This window comes from Lepisma saccharinum, chromosome 2 (genome assembly GCF_977018435.1).
Source record: "Lepisma saccharinum chromosome 2, izLepSacc3.1, whole genome shotgun sequence".
Taxonomy (NCBI): Eukaryota; Metazoa; Arthropoda; class Insecta; order Zygentoma; family Lepismatidae; genus Lepisma; species Lepisma saccharinum.
In genome coordinates this window covers 208,757,865-208,779,867 of record NC_139230.1, presented here as the reverse complement: position 1 = coordinate 208,779,867, position 22,003 = coordinate 208,757,865, and the positions used below count along the sequence as shown (strand labels likewise).

Below are 22,003 nucleotides of genomic sequence, written 5' to 3'. Positions count from 1 at the left end.
GTCTAGGAAAGATTTCATTTCACCTAGGAATCATATATCGCGATGCGCTGAGTCGAGAATTGTCACAGCCTCATCTCGTCTCCTGTGTGGTGAGGTCCTTCTCGTTCTTGTTTGTGCTTATTTTTCTTTCGGTTTCCACTCTGAAGTTATGAAAACTTATTCCAAATTCACCTCATTCTCAGATAGGCTAATCGGTACTCTATTTTTTTAAAAAATATATATCTTAATATATAGGTTTAAGTATAGTTTTCCCAACACCCTCTTACAAATTCATGAGAAATATGGGTGAGGTACAGGAGTGTATTGTACCCCCCCCCCCCCCCAAAGTTGGTCTGTCGTGTCTCGTCTGCTTCGTGTAAGTGTTCCGTTTCGGAAAATTCCATTATAAATATTCAAAAGAAAATGGGGTCAGTCATATACGCTTCTGATGAAGATTTGTATCTTATCTTCGAATCGACGCGACCACTGCTTTAGAAATGTGTACCCCCCCCCCCCTTTACGCAAAGCAGCAATCGTCTGCAGCGTAATTGTCTGAGAGTCAATCTGATTCCATCGTTCCACACACATTTTAAACAATTTTCATCTCCTTAAAGAGGTTTCCAAGAACTTAGGTCAATGAACTAACTAGTAGCAAGCACAATGTAGTATAATAAGTTTACAATTATATGTTTTGAATTTCTGTGGTAAGGACTATAATGCTTAAAATTTATAAACAATAATACATTTTTTTATTTGGCGAATTGATAATAGTTAATTTTAACAGTAGCACCTTCCGTCTGCTGTCAAATTACCAAAGGGGGGTACAGGGGGTACAACTCGATTTACGGATTTAGGGGGGTACAGTACCCCCCTTCAAAAATTTGCGGGGGTACAATGTACCCCTGTACCCCCCCGTTCCTGCGCCACTGAACGTTTCAACCTTCTAGCAAGGTCTTCATCAGACTCTGTATCAAGTACAAAAGACAGAGTCTGATGAAGACCTTGCTAGAAGGTTGAAACGTTACGTTTAGTTTTTGTTTTTAATAAAATAAATTACTGCCTTGGTAAGCATATTTAGTTTTTCATAATCATGGAAACAAGGCTTAATGGTGTTATAACGTTAATATAGTTTGTCATAATTACATAATTGCATCATATGCAAATTAATTAATGTTGTACCGTTGCACAACATATGAATACATAAAATGACTGTAGAAGAATAGAAATAGTATAACAGCAACAGCACGGATTCATTTTCTAGCTTACGTGTAGTCAACATCGCCAAAATTTGTATAAAAATTGTCCTATCAAAGGAAAATGATATCAAGAAGATAAAGTATTGAATATTTATGGAATAACAAAAAAAGGTCGTTAGATCCAGTTGACGCATAAATCTTGTTTCGTACTGTCATTCAAAGCCCTACGATCCCAACATAATCTTTGCCTTCCAGTAAGTTCGGTGAAAATAAATAACGATTATGGAACAAATGCTATTAAAAGTATATCTTCATTATTTAATTCTAGTACTTGATAAGTCTTTCGGAGGTTCCGGGCCCCTGAGACGCCCTTGCTAACCACTTTGGAGGTTGAGACTCAGTTCGATGACTAAATAAAAATTACTCATATTTTACATTGTGCAAATATCGCATGCAGGTGCCTGAAATTCGACACTGAACAGGCAAATCTAGTTTTACATATTGAACATGACATTCCACAATTCTCGCTAGCTCGGGCCATGTGGTTTGAACGCTGGCTGTTCACCCACGCGTGCGTTGTCCCGAAATGCACCGGGAAAGTTTTTCTCGTCTGATCCCTCAGCAATAAAATCTGTGGGCCTGCCTTGCCTCGAGGTATCTCGTACAGCGGAAAATACCAGCTATATAATTTCTGGTTGCCGTTCCTGCGATTGTAATCAGCTGCAACGTCGCGTTCATTCAGATATGCAGTTACCAACACCGATGCTCATTTTTTCAAGTCTTGCTGCCTGCACCCCTGCAGCAAATAATGGATTGGCCCGTTTTTCCCTCCGCCAGGCTTCGGCCTATTCTATCCTTAGGGCTGTCAGCTGGGAAGGGTCCGAAGGTTGCCCCATTTATTTTACAGTCCCGTGGGGTTCAGGGACCTTCACATGTTACGCCTGTCCATCACCTAGGGCCCCCTTGTCGGGAGCTACAAAGAGTCGGGAGACCTCAATTTAAAATGCAAATGCATCTCCTTCCTCCCCCGGCCACGTTTCAGCAAGTGACTCCATGCTCCCACATCTTTCAAGTGTTTAGCGCGGGAAAGAAAGAAGGATCTGGAAGAATTACATCTGGTTTTACTGTTGGCTTAATTGCTGGTTTCGTACCTTCAAAGAAAGCGTAAATTAATCCTCCTGGATGTGATTGCGTCCCTTGTTGCACATCGCCGCCCCAATTGCTGCATGGTGGGAGACGAAGGGGTTGGCGGAAAGGGTTAGAATGGCATTCCTTGTTGCGATCAAATGGGATCTGGGCTTACTCGATTTGAAGTTCCAGTCTTTTACGATGATAGCGTGCGATGCGGGATTATTTGACTTATGCCCAGCCTCTCTAAGTTTGATGACCAGCGATTGATGCAAAACCCCAGGATTTTAGAAATGTCTTGAAAAGGAGAAGCCAAAATAGATCTTTCGAACATGGTAGGTCAGACATGCTCTTCAAGATTTCTCTGCAGTGGCATTTGCCAATCTATGTTCATGCTAGCCGTCAGTTTTAGGATAGTAAAATATTAAATTTTAATTAATATACTAGGCATACTTTCCCCTTCAGTATTACTTTAAGAAAAGAATATCAGATATGTACAAGGCGATTATTTTCAATTCCCGATAACAGTTTTAATTTAGGAGCTAAATTTCGATTTTAGTTGATACCATGATACTGCTGCTGAATGGGTAACACTGGAGCCGAAGATTTTCATTTTTCCGGAACAGAAACCTGAAGTAGTTAACTGAAACAAGCAAAACATACTCAGTACTGTAAACTGTTAAGTGGTAGAGCAGCCATAGGCTAAACTTTGCCCATGACTAAAGAATTTCTAATATATGTTTTTGGCTATCCGTTCTCTCTACTACCTCCTCCTCCTTGCTATTTTTTCAAGTAATTGTGTGGGCGTATACAATAATTTTGCATATCCTGTTGTACCCCATACTAATTCAGAATTTCTGGGGGGAAATCAGGCACGAAATGTTACAGGATTTTCTCATAGAAACACAGAATATGACTGTAGTGTCATGGACACTTCTGGGTTGTAATGATTAAATCGAAAGTCAATAAGTCTGTTACAACCCAGCAGTGTCCGTGGCTGCACATGTTTGCTCTGAATACCTATACCGGAAAAAAAAAAACCAATGTGGAAATGTCCGTTAATGAGACTTTGGCAATTTCTAATGAAACAACAACGCGCATTTGTGACAGTAGAAACTGAGTGAATCTATTGGCAGAGCCAAATCACATGGCATCCCCTTCGCCATTGGCTTACTTTCTTGACGAATCTCATGCATGAACAAACTTTCATTGCTCTGATAACTAAATAATGTTAAATAATACTTACTGGTCTTCTTTGTTGTGGACTTAACGTTGTAGCTTGGCACGAGGTCTTTGTATGACGTTGGTCTGACCGTTGTGGGAGTTGTTGTAGAAGTGGTAGTACTGGTTGTAGTGGCTGGGGTGGTACTTGTGGTAGTTGTAGTTGTGCTGCTTGGTACACGGTTCAAAACGGCTGGAAAGAAAAAGAAGAAATCTCACCAATTTGTAAAAGAGCAAAAGAGGGGGCAAACTTTTAAATTTGCTGAAATTAAATTTAGTTTCGTTCCTTTGAAAATGCATACTAAGTACAGTCACTGATATTTCAGGGTTGTACGACTCCACTGACTTTCAATGGAATCGTCATAACCCAGAAGTGTCCCTGAATATACAAAATAAACAGAACCAGAAGAAGGGAAAACTTTCTTTCAATATAATTTGCCTGTAACAAATTATATCTGCAAGTGGGCCGTGTCTATATTACCAAGGAGAAAAAAGCAGGACCAAGAATAATGCGTATATATATACAGATAAAATCATCAGTAATATAGTGTTTCCAGCTAATTTCAACAGCAATTATACCCTATTTTTGACAAATAAACATGTAAGAACTTTCCAAACATCACGACAAAGGTAAGACTGACTGACACGTAGTCACATTGGTCCACAGTGCAAGAACATATAGGGACTCTTTCTTTGTTTCCCTTGATTCGAAAGAATGATCACCAGGGTCATTTATCTTGATATGTTCCGAGCATTTTACCCTTCCCCCAAAATGAAGATATGGAGGGAGGAAAAGAAACAGAAGCAATTTTTCAATGCGATGGAGCTCCGCCTCATTTAACTTTCTCTCAACGGCAAGCATTGAAACAGACGAGATTGGGAGGGGTGAACAGGTTTTCTGGCCTCCAGGAAACACAGATCTTAACCTTTGGGATATTTTCACGTAGGGATATGTCAGAAACATTGCAGGGGTAAAAATCCATAACGTAAAAATAGCCGAGATTATTACAGTGTAGCGACTGTCACGCTAGACACTGCGCAGCGAATCTGAAAGAGAGTGAAGTAGGAGTATGTTCGACTCCCGAACTCTCCTCCAAAGGTTGTGCGTTCGTGTCCCGACCAGACTATTTTGTTAACGTATTCATCTCTTTCGTCTAATCATCCAATTACAAATAAAACAGGAAGTCGAGCAATGTTTACAGAGCCATGAACCATGTGGACAATTTATTAAGGTATACAGGTAAATGTTGCAAGTTCCTACATATCAACTTGGACTCAAGAGTGAGACCAGATAAGTGTTCACTAAATTCCAAGGTTAAATTTTTGTGTTCCAATTATTTTATCTATTCTCCGGCCTTTGTGGCGGAGTGGTTACCACAGCACACTACAATGTCAGTGGTCCCGGGTTTGAATCCGGGTCTGGGCATCGGTGTTCCTTGCGAGTATCCTTTCATTAATTTCGCCATATCATCATCATTCTCATCTTCGCGATTAGCCAAAAGTGATAGAAAAGCGAAGTAAAATTAACCAAATCAACCATTTACCTATTTCGTTCGGCAGCCACTTTGCGCACTATTTTATATTTTTGTGATAAACCAAAAGTTTCACCCTGCCACCATACTGGTTTACAGCCGGAATGTTCCTCATTTCTGACATACACGTCATTGAGTTCCTTTGTCTCATTGTTTTTCACATGGAAAGAACAATTCTACTTGTTATGGGCCACTGCAGAGTGTTACGAAGCCAAGGGTCCTCGGTTCGAATCTCGAGTACGGAATGGACGTTTTGTTATGATTGTTCCTTCATCTATTTCATCAATTCCCTATTAACCTAGAGAGATGGAAGAGCGACAACAAAAAATACAAATATGTAATATCCTATATATTCATTTTACAAAATCCCGGACACCTTTCACTATTTCCCTGTACAAGATAATTTGGAGAATTAAATTTTTACATAAGCCCATTAAGATGTAGTCTTTAACTTATTAAAAGAGTTCAGAAACAAGTGAAAATGACAACTTCGAGAACGTGGCGAAAGCGTGGGGCTTGGTGTTTTGAGAAAATTTCTATATACCAGCTCCCGTAGGAGGCATTCTACCACAACTTTATCCCGAGAGCTTTCATTATCCAGGAATGTGATGCTCAAAAACCGGCAGACAGAGCTTTCGCTGTAAGAGTAACAATTAATTTTACGTGACTAAAAGAATAATCGTGGTACAGCAACTTTGCTTGCGGTGAGGCTTTATGGCTTCATACGCATCCACGCAGGCAGAGATTCAATTTTAATGTTTTCATTGCAAAGGACCAAAACGCTTTTTGGAATCTCTGCAATGCACGAGGGTGAACACCGTATTATCTAGTGCTTGATACATCCAATAATGATAAAGAGAGAAGTTTGAAAATGCACAGTGGCGGATCGATGAAGCTGACGAGGTCGCACACAAAAGGGATTTTGGTTAGGTTTAAGGGGATATCTCCCTCCGGCCAGATCGTTTACGGTTGCAATGATCCTACAATTTGAATGAATTAAGGACTAAATGTTATGAGAAGGAATCAAATATATTTTTACATCTAGCTGAACTTCTTACGAATTAACCGCCATCTCTTATGAAATTTCTGCTGCGCGTTCATCGATTTGATTGATTGATAGATTTGGTTTGGATTTCTGCCACTTTTCGCTAATCACGAAGATGAGGATGAATGATATAACTGATGAAGGAACACACACCAAGAACACCCATGCACAGCGTCGTGCTAACCACTCCACTAGTGAGGTCTGCGATCTGCGCCTTCATGTGCGAGATTTTCTAATACTAATTTTTTGCCCATGTTAGCTTTAAGCTAGTTGTAAAGAAAGTAATGCAAATAGAGCATTATGAACAAAATAATGACAATTACATGTTATAAATAGGTCTGAACAGTTTCAGCATGTCTTCCAAAAAATGCAATAGGATTTGTAGGTTAAATGGAATAATGAGGAGAAGTGATGATCACATGAAAATCATCACATGCTCTGGTTGGGAATTAACCCCAAACCCTAGAGCTGATCAGTCTCCGAGCCCAAACATTACTTACACTCAAGTTTATGTCTAGAATTTTTTTATGCAATGGTTTAGAAAGAAACGTTCATTTCTTGGGGTAGGATTTATACTGGGTATCTACTAATTAAATTACGTCCAATTCCATATCAAGTAATGTTAATCGTTTCGAAGTCTAAATCTGTCCCCGAAAGGTCGCATAAAAAGCCATACGCACATGCAACACAACAGTTGATTGATTGATTTGGTATATGTTACTTCGATTTCCTGTCACTTTTGGCTAATCGCGAAGATAAGGATGAGTGATGATATAATGAAGGGAACACTCACAAAGAACACACATGCCCAGGCCGAGATTCGAACCCGGAAACCCACACAACACAATGGTTAAAATCCCAATGATATTCAGCACGAAATGCACGTTTCTTTAAAAACCTACACTAAGGAAACACTGCACCTAGAAAATTTAACTTTAAATGATGATGGAGAAAGGAACACAATTTTAGATCATCAGACCGCATATTACAATGATGAAATGATTAGGAAGAAGAACATTTAATATCAAAGAAGGCACAAATATTACAAGCAAATGCCGACATTATTTCACAAAACCTTTAGAAGCTAGAACACGAGCACTACTACCAGTTTCCAGTTTATAATACACAACCCATGGATGTTATAGTAATGATAGATATAGTTCTGTTTTTGTTACTTACTCTGATTCTGAAGATCTTCGGGGCGACAGCAAACCTTGAACACCACCTTCATGTTGTGAGTTGAGCATCGGCCACCGATTCGGCGGTGCAAATCATCCTTGGAGGAAGTAGCTGAAAAAGGCCAAACGAGGCATCAAAAAACCATCCGCGCCTACGTATCATGATGTACAGTACAAGGTACAACGGTGAATATTAAAACAGTGTACACAATGACCATTTTTTGCTAAGTTTGATTAGATTTTTGATAAATTTTGTATTGTAATTCAATTTAAAAAGAGAAATCGAAGCAAGACCACTTGGTCATGTGATGCCGCACACAGAACTCAAAATGAGCAAATTGACACAAAATATGTTAACTCCAGTAATAGATTAAAGTTCATACACTAGTAATGATGATATTTAGGTGCATCGAAATACACACAGAAATGCATAAAATATACTTTTATCAGCTGCTGATCTGAGGAATGCACTAAAAATGCATTAATTGAGAACACCAGACACAGTCATTCCAAAGAAATTAAAATTATACATTTAACTATGCCAATTGATGCATCAAAAGTGCATGAACTTTGATTTGATGCATTTCGAGTTGTGTGTGTACAGTCGCGGACACTTCTGGGTTGCAACGAACATGGGTTTCCATCATGCTGCTACAACGCCGAAGTGGCCATAATTGTACCAATAACCGCTGATGAGAATTTGAGAGAAAAATTAAGAGTTCAAAAGGTCTCAAAGAAGCTAAAGATAACAACAACATTGAAATCTCAGAAATTTTTTCTCAAAAAATGATTATGTACTGCAACAATATAAAAGTATATTATATTTTTATCATCAACGTTGAGTTAATTTATGGCACAAACGTACAATTAAAAAGCTTGATACAAGAAGTTCTCTACTTCTATTACAAATACATAGCTGGAAATTTGATTTGATTTGCATTAGCAACAGTCAGTGTACATATTACATATATTAATATCCACTGTAGATCAAAGTGGACATTGAAACAAGATCAAGTTACATACTTATTGCTACATTGTGCATGTTATAGTGAGTATCCCAGTAGCAGGTACATTAACAATTTTCTATTCTCTTTTATAGAAAACCAAATTTAACGAAAATAGGGATAAATTTCTTATCCCGAATACAGTAAGCATTTATTTCAAACTTTAAACTTGCAAATATCAAAAGTCAAAACACATTCATGAAAACGTAGCTCCAGAAAATGTATTTTAATTCAAGAGCTTTGAAATTAACCAAACAAATGCATAAACCGGAAGTGTGACTAAAAACAGCTGTCAGCAGTTTAGACTTTTAAAATTAACTTAACGTTCTTTGCAAACACGCGTTAAGTAAAAGTTCCTTTCTTGTATATTTGCAATGCAATTAGACATGTATTCTAATTTACCGTGATTTATTATATTTGAAGTTCACACGCATTTTTCCCTGAGGCCAAAATATACAAATCTTAAGCATTTTATATACAAACCTACAAATTATAATACTTACAAATAAAATAATAGTCTTGACCTGGCTGAAATTCCAAACCTCCAGGTTGTGGCGTAAATGACCGAAATGTAATTGTGAAATACATCAACTTATACGGTTTATCACAGATGGCTATAATCCTGGGATTAGGGTTTGTGATCCGGCAGGTGTCGTATTCCTCCTTTGATACCTGGAATAAGAAAACTCATTATTGTTGTAAGTCATATTAGGTACCTTAACATGCGCAAAAAAGACATAAAAAGATTTAATTCATAATAATTTATTCTGCGAAAGACTGAAGAGATTTGGCTTTTAATACATTCAACTTTTTCCTGTTGTCGTTTCACACAAATAATGACTTCTTACCGAAGCCCGTTGAATCTGGTGATGAATTTGGTCTGTTTTTGAACTCTAGTACAAATCAAGATATTTTCGCAACTTTATACAGTGCATTCGTTTTGGATCTGGGCCGGGATAGCGCGTGAACAACTTTAAACAACTCTTATAACACAGGTTACTACTAGTTATGCAATATAACGATAATTGTCTACATGCGTGAATAAGCAAGACGTTACGGGACGAAAATTCCGGCATCTGCGTCAAGTCACGAGCTATCTCGGCCCAGAGCCAAAACGAACGCACTTGTACTAGAGATTTGGAAATATTGTGATGTCAAACTGTTGCATTAAGAGGTATAGATGCACCCTGCACGTACATATAATTCACCATAACCAAACACAATAAAGCATTTTTCATTGTAACATACTTCGGCTTTCACAGAATTATGTTGATAGCATGTTAACGTTGAAGAGAAGAAAGGAAGTTATTCTATTGAAAGATTAATAAATACTTCCTTTAGGCAAACATTAAATTTTTCACAATTATTGTCAAAATAAATAGTATCAAAACCACACTGTCCAGTGGCAGTTAATTACACACACTCGCACAGGTATGTATGAGTGTGTGTATTTATACAATATTTAAAACACTCTCCTACAAACTTGAAAATGTGAGAGACGACATCTGTGCTGTGGCAATCAAATTGAAAAAAATTTCATCGAGTGCATTATTCTGTTCTCTCTCTTAGTGTTATATTATTTTGTGATAAGACTACAATAGCCTACACCTAGCCTCCACTCTTGTTGCACATAGGAGGTGGCGTGCCACTTCAATAACCTTACACTTCATTTCCGTATGCGTGTGTTAAGGATCAAAGGTAAATTTATTCCGCATACATCTATTCACGAAAGGCAGAAAGAAAGAAGTACTTATTTAGTGTGTTGGGTAAATAACTGGTTTTGAAAAAGACAAAAGTGCAAATTTTGATTATTTCCTCTTCTGGGGAACGGCGTTAAGTGACGTACAGGACAAAATTCTTTTTTTTCCCAATTACACTCGTCATGAATCGAGGTTTGCCATTTTCGGGGAACCACAATTTGCCTTTATGTGTGGAATGAACGACCGTAGCCACTGGAAAATTCCTGCACCGAAGAGGAAGTAGTGAAAAAAAAGGGGGGGGGGGGTAGACGAGTATCCGATGACGATTTCGGCACGGGGACAGGTAACGTCTGAATTTGAATTTAATGGACTTCCATTCGTGCTGGGTTCGTCCCACAAAAACGTCGATAAGCTCTTTTTTTTTTTTTTTTTTTCAAAAGGACAAAATGATAGTACGGTGGAGACCAGGAGCGAGATCTCATTTGGAAGTCAGTTGGGTTGTGGAAAAGGATAAACTGCAAGGAGAGATAGAAATTGTCATTTCGCAAGTAACTGTGTAATTTCGGCAATTATTTGCCACTTAAATATTACGATTACGCTAACAATATAACAGATTGCGTTTCGAGCCGGCCAATTTCCAAAATGATTGCTTCTGGGAATATCCATCAGACGAAAATAACCCTGGCAGTTCTAGGCCTCCAATCCCGATGCTCGATAAAGAAGCCGGAGTTTCATTAACAGAAAATATGTCGTTTAGGATGGAAGTAATTTCCCCCTCCCCCGCCCCTCTCGGACCCCCCGTTCTTCTCGATTTACAGTTTTCTCTCGTAAACGATAAGCAACGTTCGTCATAAGGAAAGGGCAATATCGGAATTTCCATCTGCTGCGTTGTGACACTGTTAAAGCCGGCTGACTGAACAACGGGAAATTACTCAATTAGTTGAAGGAGGAAGAAACCTTTATTCTGCTTCGGAATATCCCATCAGCGAAACATGTAAACAAGGTGGTGAACGAAAAATGACAACTCAATCTTGCATGATTAAAAACATATCAAGAGTATCTTCAGGAGCTTCTCTTCCTCCTGGTGCATGCTGGGAAGTGGATAAATTTTGCAGGCTAACTAGGCTTTGCAGCAGAACCGCATCTAGAGGATGTATCCTTGAGTGGCAGATTTTATCGTATTGTTCGCAGATTATAGCATCGTTTTAGATCAGCGATTCACACCCTGGGGTGCATAAGGAGGTTATAACAAGAAGAGCGCCTATCCTATCCCAGCACAACGAGATCTCACAAGAGAAAGCAGCCTCGGATAAAATGCATCACAGAATATAATTTGCAGAAAGCAGTTAATGTGCAAATCAACATCTTGCTAAAACTGCTCTTAAAAGTATTCACTATCAAAACATATTTCTCCCTTTTCTCCTTCATTCTTTAAAGTCCCAAATATTCTGTCACTGTCCCATATATTATAACCGCACTTCAATAGATACTACATTTCTGTGGGAGGGCACCCTGCTAACTCCAAATTTTGCTCAACACTTTTTAGATTTTTCACAACGGCCAGATTTATGGTCATTAGGCTGTTTGGGGAAAAGTATTTAAGTAAAAAAAACTTCAATTTTACAACAAACAGTTTTTTTTTAAATATTTATTCTTTTAATAGGAAACATTACAGACATTATGCAAGTGTTGAATCATCACTATCTAGAATCTTAACACATGACCAATATAAAATTATACATATTTTCTTTGATTCAGTGAGACTTAGATAAAAGCAATAAAAAATCACAGTTTGTGACTTGTCTTTCTCGAACACCCGAGAATTAACCCTTTCACACCTTAAAAGGACATTCCATCTTCTCCCGAATGAGAATTCTGGGGTTGAACACTTCCAAGAACTTTTCAAAGGTTTTATTTGTTATCAATTTGCATTGTGCATTAACGCAATGCTAGTGAAAATTGATTTAATTTTATTCAGTACTGGAGGACGAGGTAGTCCAGGTCGGGAAATGTGTACTCCAGTTCAGATGGTAACTTCGTCGCATTGTAATCAACGGGTCCCTGGTTCGATACTCGGTGGAGGCACATAGTGGTACGGATCCCACTTTAAACTGTAGTTCCAGTCCCGATTGGCCTATCTGTGCATTAAGTGGACTTAGAAACTCAAGCTCCAGTTCAGATAGTAAAGTTCCATGCGCGATAGAGTTTAGTTCAAAAGAAGTGTAAAAACATACAATGTTTTACAATTGACGCAACATCAAAACGTAAATAGAGCAAAATATCTGGGAGACGGTGGCGGGTTCTTTTTGCTTCTGTGTTTGAATGCGAGTTTCCAGTTTGGGAAACAAAAGCACGCTGCTTCGCATCATTGCGCATATTGAAAGTAATTAAGTCACACGTGCACATACATATATTCATATGCACATACACACATCTGTTAATAATAGTAATTAGATGTTCTCACGATGAAACTGTGAGAGAAACTGTCTTCAGTGCTTGAGGGGGTCCAGTTGTTGCCCGCCTCCACCCCCTCCCCCCATCAAAACTCGACATAACCTCCAACCCATTCCATGAAACGAAGCTGGAGTGGATGCTGGGATATTTCCCGCGGAAAAAGTCGTCGCCCTAACAAGTGTTGCCACATTAACAAAAACTGTATGAAAAATATCAATGACAAGGGAACTTTGAAGATCTGTGATCACTTACATCCATAATATTTCTTCAATTTTCATTTTCAGCAAGAAAAATAATTGCCGTGTGCTTCAAAGCTGCAGTTTGTGGAATCAATGTATGTATGTATTTCCTCTCCTAAACAGTGGCGTACCCACAATTTTCGAAAAGGAGGGGGTGAGTACTTTTCTTAGTAGCCAGCCCTCATTTTGCCATCTTTTCCTGCTTCTGACATTCTTTTTTAGGAATACTGGGCTAAATGATCCGACACCATCAACCACCCCTTAGGAACGCCGCTGTTTTTACACAGTTATTTCAAAGAGTCCTTAGAATACAAGTCTTCAGAATACAACAGTGTTTCTCCGATGGTATAGTGGTAACGCGGTCTCCTTGTAATCAAGGGGTTCCGGGTTCGATCCCTAGTGGAGGCACATTCCTATCTGAGTATAAAGTTGATGCAAAATATAACTTGTAAACCTTCTTGCAAACTCTTCACGAACGAAACATCTGGATTTGAGGTACGATGTCTGAACATTCTTGCATTGCTTCCTTAATTAACGTTAATAAACTAATCAATTACAGGCCAAAAACAGGGCATTTAAAGTTATGGTTATCAGAAGCAAACTTCCAATGAAAACTATACAATTTGGGGGCATTATTATTATTATTATTGTACAAGTTTATAACAAAGAATAAAATTTTCTGTTATCAAACATATTTTGTGGATGTTTTACAAGGGGGGAAAAGTTTCACACGTGCCGAAGCGAAATTTTGCTGCCAGAAGGTGGCAACACTGAATCGTAAATCCAGTTTGGGAAGCTTCGCAACGCAGGCGCACAATCTCCGATGCCCATCGGCAGAATGGTTGCTATAGCAACAAGCATTATTGTTGCGTGGGAACTCGCCAGCCAAGTTGGTTGACGGAAAGAAACTTTGCTACTTAGTCCAGTCTGACTTTTTAACTCCCTCCTCTTTTTTTTTAGCCCAGCTCTTGCTCACTGCAAACTACGTGAGAAAAACAATTATCAAAATAACTCGCATGTCAGGTGAATTTCTACCCTTTCAGCATCTTTCCTCTGAATTACATTCGTTGTTGACGCAGGAATGGGTATACTTGGGGAAAAAAAAAATCCCAAGTTCACTTCAAAATTATATGCGTGTTTTAATAAAATTAAGTCTGCTAAAAATTCTGAGGGGAATTTTAAAATATCCTCATCTCCTATTGGCTCTTATGCTGGCATGGGTATTTTATTTTACATGAAGGATTTGTTTAGAGAATCAAGGAACAAACAGATGATTCATTTACCATGAACGGTTCAAATTAAAGATTCGGTTCATTGAAAGTGAACCGCTCCCACACCTTGAACCCAGGACTCTGTCATTCAAATTAACCGACACAGGACGAAGTAATACGTCTAGAACTTGGAAAATTCATTCATATATGGATCTAGTTCTCGTTAGAAAGGTCCAAGTCCAAAACTAAACCAGTATTTGCAATCTAAATCTTTAATGTAATTCGCATGTTTCTTGTGCAAGACAAAACTCGAAACTGCATTCACTAAGCATCCACTTCACAGTACAGATTGATTGATTGATTTAGTGTTTTAGGTCAACTTTATGCACAGTAAGGCTAATTGGGACTGGATCTACAGTTTAAAGTGGGATCCGAACCACTATGTGCCTCCACCGGGTATCGACTTGATACCCTTGATTACAAGGCAACGACGCTACCATTGCACCATCGGGGAGGTCCTTTCACAGTACAGAGTTTGCAATGACGCAGATAATTTAATTCACACATTGCCAGAACGATTAAATGCTGTGATAAGGTTGACAGAAAGTGACTAAGTGTGGATAAATTCCATTATTTCATGACAATGAAAAGTCACTTGACAGGCCTTAGATCCAAAAGGTTGTTGTAATACGGAGTTTAGTTTAGAGAATCAAGTAACAAACAAGGGGATAAATGAAAAGTTTAAACTGTTTTGGGAGGTGGTGCTCAGTTTTATCTGCAATTCGAACTAGGGACTCCTCGTGTCAGCGTGATGTGCTAACCACTCCACCACAGAGGTCGGTCTGCCCTATACTTCTGCAACAGGTCAATAGTTCCTTGTCCAGTGACCATCACCGGGGGTTAAACCCAGAAATCTTTGGTTCTGTGCGAAGTTTCCACATTATTATTACAATTTTATTAATTCGTTCTATTACCCCCAGTATTTCGGCTAAACTGTAGGCCCAGTTCCGATGAGCCTATCTGTGCATAAAATGAACTTAACAATCAATTATTGTAACTAACCAGTATACATACACCAGTAATTACGTCCGAAAATGCATCTCAGTTTTACATATGAAGCAGCATATCTTGTATTGTACACAAAATTTTAATAAAAATCCGTTGCAATTCCGCAAAATTGTAAAAACATGCACAAGTGTTAACACCTCAAGGTAAGACAGCGGTGTTAAATCCCACCGGGAAACTCAGAACATGCCATGCAGAACTAAATGATCGGGCGGCATGCCTTTTCACTCGAGTCGAGCAAAAAAACCTGCAGTTTTTTCACAAAGGACGGCAGCCATGTTGAGTCTGAAGAAACTACTTGTACTTACGTCTAAATACATTCATTCTTTTCGTCGAACAGCCATTTGGAGTTCTAATGCATTCACTTCCCCACCACCCCCTCGCTCGGCTGAAAGCGAATCCTCCCCTAACTCTGAATTAATGAGGGACATTATTTTTATCTGACGTCTTTCAAACAGCCAGCAGAGGCGCTGGGGGATTCAATGTTGCTTTGGCGTCTATTTAGACAGTTTGCGGTTGTTTTTGGGGTCAGACGAGGCGCCCTGATGCCAAGGCAAGGAAGCTTTTTATATTTCACGCACACAAAAAAGCATCGGCAGCCTTGGACCTCTATACGGCATCTCTGTGTTTATAAACATGACACTCCGTAGCAAGTCTACCAAAAGACCCGCTGAACGCACGTGGCGGGGAGAGCCATCATTTTAACCCTTAATTCGAAAAGGCGGGTGTGGCAAGTTCTTAAGATGCCGACATCCAGTATTTACTTTCAGAGTCTTGCATTTGAAATTCCCCTAGGTATAACACAAGTATCACGACACCACATGCTTGCTCTTGGTTGTTGACAAAGTCTTACAACATTTCAATTGTATATACCTAGTATGCCAGCCAGATGCGTTTGCTTATATGATTATCAAGTGAAAGCTTCAACAGTTCTTGAATCTGCCCTGGCCGAAGCGTTCTCTACAGCTTTGTTGTTGCAAGCTATCACCTCGTGGACTCAATCATATGAACCACCAGATGAACTGATTATCTCCGATCAAACCACAGGCTCTATTCGACAGTCAAGGACGTTTTTAAGGGGTCCAAGGGGTCCGGAGTGGACCCCTCAAGAAAGACTTTCCAAGTACTAAAATAAAAATCGGTATTGCTGCTACAACGATATTAGTTTTCTTCTAAGATAACCCAACCCAACTAGCCCAAACTAATCAGCACAGATTATTTACTACCTCAAAAAGCTACCAGGCAATGTGAATGCTTGAAAAGGTTGTAGCAGCAATCACTACCAAAATAAAACAGTGAAAATGTATTTATTAACATTTGTTGTACTATAATCAATGATTATTTCCTATGAGCTTGGAAGACTAGGATTATTACATTGGGATCATACTGCTTTGGATAGTGTTTTGTAAGATACATTTAAAATTGAATTTGGTTGTAACTTTATTTTATAGACCACATTATTATGCAATAATAGCAATTGGATTCCTAGGACAGTACCAAAGAAGATTTACGCACACCACTACTTATTAAAATATGCATAAAATATTAATCAGGAACATCCTTTTTTATTATTCAATAAATATTCAATTCTTGACATTAATTTCCTTGTTTCTACACAAATTTGGCGATTTTATGGACATGCAAATAGATAATAAATATATGCAGATATATTTATTTTCTTATACCATCTTTTTAAGTATTCAATTCATGTAATAATAAAAATGCAATATTAATAAATTATATTATATATATTAATAAATTAATAATTAATACTTAATTTAATAATTTAATTGTTTAATTTAATGTATTTCTAGATACGTGCCTGTCGACAGTCTATTCCAACTGTCAAGAGTTGTAAAACAACCTCACTCTTTATCTAATTCTACAGGATCGCCGCTTTTTAAAAAAGCCGATGTTCACCAGTTACCACAAATGGTAAGCAGTGATGAATCAGCCATCACAGAGTAATTAATTGCTTTAAAGTATTTGAATACAGACATTTTGTACTTTTCCCCAAATATAACATTGTACATGATGCCTTGAAGATGGATGCTTCTACATACTGACTCAATCAAATAATCTTGCAGTCAGGAAATTTTGCATTTGAATCTCATCCACGCAATTCCAATATCCTGAAATAGTTCCAATTCCCTTGTCAGGAATCAGGGGCGGCTCAGATAAAATTTTCACCCGGGCGAGATGGATTTTCGGTGCTCCCTACTGTCCACCCTGGCCCCTTCTAATTTCTACCATGGCCCACCTACTAATATCTACATAATGACATCAAAATAACAGTAACAGTTATTATGCCATGCAGCAGTAAACTTCAATTAATTTTTGTCAACACAAGTCCAACTCTTTTAAAAACAAATAGCCATGCGTATGTAAGGGTCCTACGAAGCTAGTAATTACAGTGTGTGTAGCCAACCATTCATACTAGTCACTGAAAATACTTCCGTGAGCTACTGGTATCGCTTGACGGTTTGGCGATTCCTGCTTAATGTAAATATGTTAACTTAAAATTGATGGCAACACTACACTCTTTTATAAACTAAGCAACAATACTTACGTTGTAGATAATGTACTTCTCTGCGTCCTCTTCATGAGTTCCAGGCATGTAGACGGGGCAGATTATATTAACTTGATCGTATTCAAAGGGTATATTCCCTTTGTTTACATCTATTATATGATCTGTGTTGTCTATCCTGAATCTGCAAAGAAGAAAAAATAAATATTAAAATCATGAAATCAGTAATAACTTTATTATTAATTTATGAAAATTAATTAATTTGTTTTAATTCTACTTGATTGAAATTTAGTTCTGTTATCGACTTTCAAAGTTATGGGCTTTTTGATTTTTCTTTCTAATTTGAAATGAGAGATACTAATTTCCAGGTTCGATTGATTGGTTTGGATTATATTACTTCCACTTTTCGCTAATTGCGAAGATGAGGATGAGTGATGTAAAGAAATTGATGAAGAGACACTCACAAAGGAACACCAATGCTAAGGACGGGATTCGAACCTGGGACCCCAGGCGTCGTGACGGGGTGTGCTCCGTCACGGAGGTCGACTTTCCAGGTGGAGGCAAAGGGCTTTAACTATTAAGGAATCATCATCTACAAACCAACAAGTCCACAACGTTAATCACTAGCCCAACTCACTCTGCTGGAATGGCAGGGAGCACCGAGCACCGAAGGATGGTGCTTGCAAAGGGTCAAGTTGAAAATCTAGAGAACTTACGAAGGGTGGCACTCCTGGTATGACCTCCATCGGGATGACATGTGCTGACCTTGAAAACGCATTGCCCGCGCAGACGGCACAACAATGGAGCAACTGATTATGTATTCCATGGAATACTTTGAACAGATAAGGAACTGGACAAGTGGAGTTTCTTCCAGGACTCACTCACTCTCTCTCTCTCTCTCTCTCTCTCTCTCTTGAGCAATTTTACATACTTCTCTGTGTGCGTGATGGAAAACACATTGCACGCCACAATCTTTACACGACGTTTATGATGAGGACCTCTTAATACTTATTTATGTCTCGATAAAAGTTCCGATAGCTTTTACATGTTTGCGAGAAAGGATGGCTGTAAAACTGTCGGCACGACGAATTACGAAATTAAAATTGCTTCCCACCCAACCGGCCAATCAAGGGCCGACGCACCAAACTAGTTGCGATTAACACGTCCTCCGCTCTATAGCCAATCATATCAAGGCACGTAGGGTGAGAAGAATACATTCGACATAGCCCCTTCTTCGTGCAACGTCGCATCGTTAAGTCTTTTTTCTTTTAATAGTTTAGCAGCGACGTAGCCATGATTCGAGCGTGCCTTAACGCATTTGTGTATCTACAAAATGGACAATTCATTTAAATTTTTGCACTTAATTTGAGACTGGTTTTATACTGCAGAAGATAACTAGCAGATGCGAAGCGCACGGACAATTTATTTGACCTGATTATATTCCTGGTCTCATGATCTGTACCACGTGCGTGTATGTAGTACATTTCATGCATCCAGCTTTTTTCTAAAATACTGGTTGATTGATTCATTTTACTTCGCTTTTCTGCCACTTTTGGATAATTGCGTAGAGGAGGACTTTGAACAGATAAGGATGAAAGAACACTCACAAACAACACCCACGCCGGATTTGAACCCGGAACCCACCCCTGGCGCCGTAATGCGCTGGCCACGGAGGTAGGACATAAGGTACTGATATTGAGAAGGCTCTGGGTATTACAAGCACGGGAATCGATAATGGGGGGGGGGGGGGGAGAAGGAAAGTTAGTTGTCGTCGAATTTTCAACCGTAAGAGTACATGGGCGATGCAATCAACTGCTTGTCGTGTAATCCTGCCCCTGCGTCGCCAAAATGTGTGACGTTCTTCAACGCATCGAAGCAAGGGAGGAAAATTCTAAATAAGGCAAGACGGGCGCAAGCGAAGGAGAAAACAAATGACTGCCCACTTTAGTTCGCGAGTTTGTACGAGTTTCTCTCAGCATGGTAGATGTGTAACATGATTCAATATGACAGAGAAAGAAAGAGGAAGATAACACCTGAGAGAGAAAGAGAGGACAAAGAAAAGAAAGAGCGAGGAAGAGAAAGGCAAAGGGAGAAACAGGAACAAATCGGAGAAAGAAAGTGAAGAAGAGTGAGAAAGGAAGAGAGAAACAGAAAGAGAAAGAAAATAAGAAGAAAGACAGAAAAAATAGCGAGTAGAAATAAAGAGAGAAAAAGAGGAAGAAAATAAGAAAGGGGGGTGAGAAACAAACAGAAAAGAAAAACTGAAAATAGAGAGAGCACGAAGAGTATATGGGAGGAAGGAAAATGTACAAAAAGGAGAAAAGGGGAAGAGAAGAAAGTGAGAAACAAATATGGAAGGAAATGGACTGCAAAGAGAAAGAGAAAAGAAGAACAAAGTAGAACGAAATTCTCTAGGAGTGCCAAGTAGTCCGACGTTATGCATATATTTCTTTTAAAGCTGGCGATATATGCACACACTCGAATGTATGCTCCAATTTATGAGAACACGCAAATTTACATTTGCACCAAATGGAACACATGCCCACCACTGGAGGAGGTACTCACTACGGAAGTTAGCGTTTCTTGTGTGCGTAGCTTCTCAGCTTTTTTATTCATACGAAATTAAGTTTTTTCAATTCCCGTACCTTACATTACACAGAAAGAAGCGAACAGCGTTAATACCTATACCTAATGAGGTATTCAGATGGCAGAAGTATTTCTAAGTTAATGAGGAATTCCAATCGTTTTATTGCTTTTTACATCGCTTTTCTGCATTTCAGGTTTAATCACGACGACGATGATGAAATGGATGCACAAAATTATAACATGCATGTGTTCTGTGGAATCGTTTAAATAGCAAAAAAAAAATATATATCTATGAAATGTTTCTTTCTTCTTTTTCAACGGCATCACTGAAGCTTATTTTGTTTTTGTGTAACATGAAAGACAGCTGCAACACTGATTCCGTCTGGCTAAACCGATGTAGGCATGATGGGTCATTTGACATATTCACAAAGTGGTCCTAGCCGCACGTTTACAGGTATGTGCGTATGCGTGTGTGTGTGTGTGCGTGCGCGCTAGGGAGGTACTCAATTGTTCTTGCCGTGGTGTTAAAAACGCCGAGGACATGGAAAGCCTTTTAGAGGACTCGCGAGCCAAGGAGGAGTAAGAAGATTCTTTCATGTTCAACGAAGGAGAAGAAGCAAGGCTGCCATGACCTACGTGGACCTTTACAAAAGCCGTCTTCATGAACAAATTCCATGTAATTAATCCCAGATTGTTACCGAAACGAAAAAGGAAAACTAATAAGTTTCACCCTTGTAGCAAATGGAAACCCATTGGTCGTGTAATCTGCGGATGAACAAGGAAACCGTGCGCTTGGTGCAGGTACACAAACCAGAAACGGTAAATACAATGTAGACTTCCTTACGGCACCATATGGTATGTTTTTGTAGTATAACGTTCACAATTATATACAGTAGTTCACACTGCTCAGCTTATGGACGAGTAACGGGGTGTGTGATGTCAGAATGTTCAAAAACTTCCAGAAAATTCAAAAGTTAAGGCGCGGCTGGAGCTTTGCCGATGCCAGGGTAGTTGTTTTCGAATTTTCCTCTCCATTCGAAAAACCGATAAGATATTCTAAAATCTGAAAAATTACATATGTTTGGAATTCCTTCTAGAGCATTCAAGTGAATTTTCGCGTGGTTTGCTTTCGTTGTTGTCTAAATATTATCAATAGACTTACGTAGCCACGGAACTATTAAAACTCAGCTGAACCTTTGGCCGACGCCAGGCTAGCTGTTTTCAAATTTTCCTCTCCTTCCAAAATCTGAAAAACTACATATGCTTAGAATTATTTCTAGAGCATTCAAGTAAATTTTCTCGTGGTTTGACTTCGCTGTTGTCTAGATATATTATCAATAGTGTAATAGACTTACGTAGACACGAAACTATTGAGAATATCTAGTCAACAGCGAAAGCAAACCACGCGAAAATTCACTTGAATGCTCTAGAAGGAATTCTAAGTACATGCAATTTTTCAGATTTTGGAATATAAAAGCGGTTTCTCGAAAAGAGAGGAAAATTCAAAACAGCTGCCCTGGCGTCGACCAAAGGCCAACGAAGGGAGCATGGAGAATCGGATAGTACGCTTCTACAGATGTGTGTTTGACCACAGAGAGCTCTTTGTACTGCAACCAAATCAAAACCAATGCCCTACAACTTCAGGTTGCTGCAGCTGAAGGCATGGACATGCGATACTTTTCATCGCAAGGTCATATTACAGTGCTAGCCACCATTTTTATATAAAAAAATAAAAATAAAACTAGAACCTCTACTGGCAAAATAACCGCTGCCGTGAGACCACAACTCCTTTGCCAACGTTGATTAAAATTCCAATTGAATATGTTAAATTTGCGTAACTACATTACAAGGAATTGGCCATATGGAGAGAGCATAAAACAGCCTACCCAACGTGCACCCGCACCAATTCTTCCTTCACATAACGGGCTAAAAGCTAAT

The 22,003-nt window shown here is 38.9% G+C and overlaps 1 protein-coding gene across 1 annotated transcript in view; it reads right to left on the bottom strand.

Moving 5' to 3' along the window:
- LOC145984285 (uncharacterized) overlaps positions 1–22,003 on the bottom strand; it is a 238,021-nt gene that overhangs the window by 9,360 nt on the left and 206,658 nt on the right. The window contains exons 2-5 of the mRNA XM_083117924.1: positions 17,522–17,663; positions 8,787–8,955; positions 7,281–7,391; positions 3,550–3,717 (exon numbers count right to left, since the gene is read on the bottom strand). Of these exons, the coding sequence (XP_082974050.1) occupies positions 3,550–3,717; positions 7,281–7,391; positions 8,787–8,955; positions 17,522–17,663 (590 nt within the window). The remainder of the gene's footprint in view (positions 1–3,549; positions 3,718–7,280; positions 7,392–8,786; positions 8,956–17,521; positions 17,664–22,003) is intronic.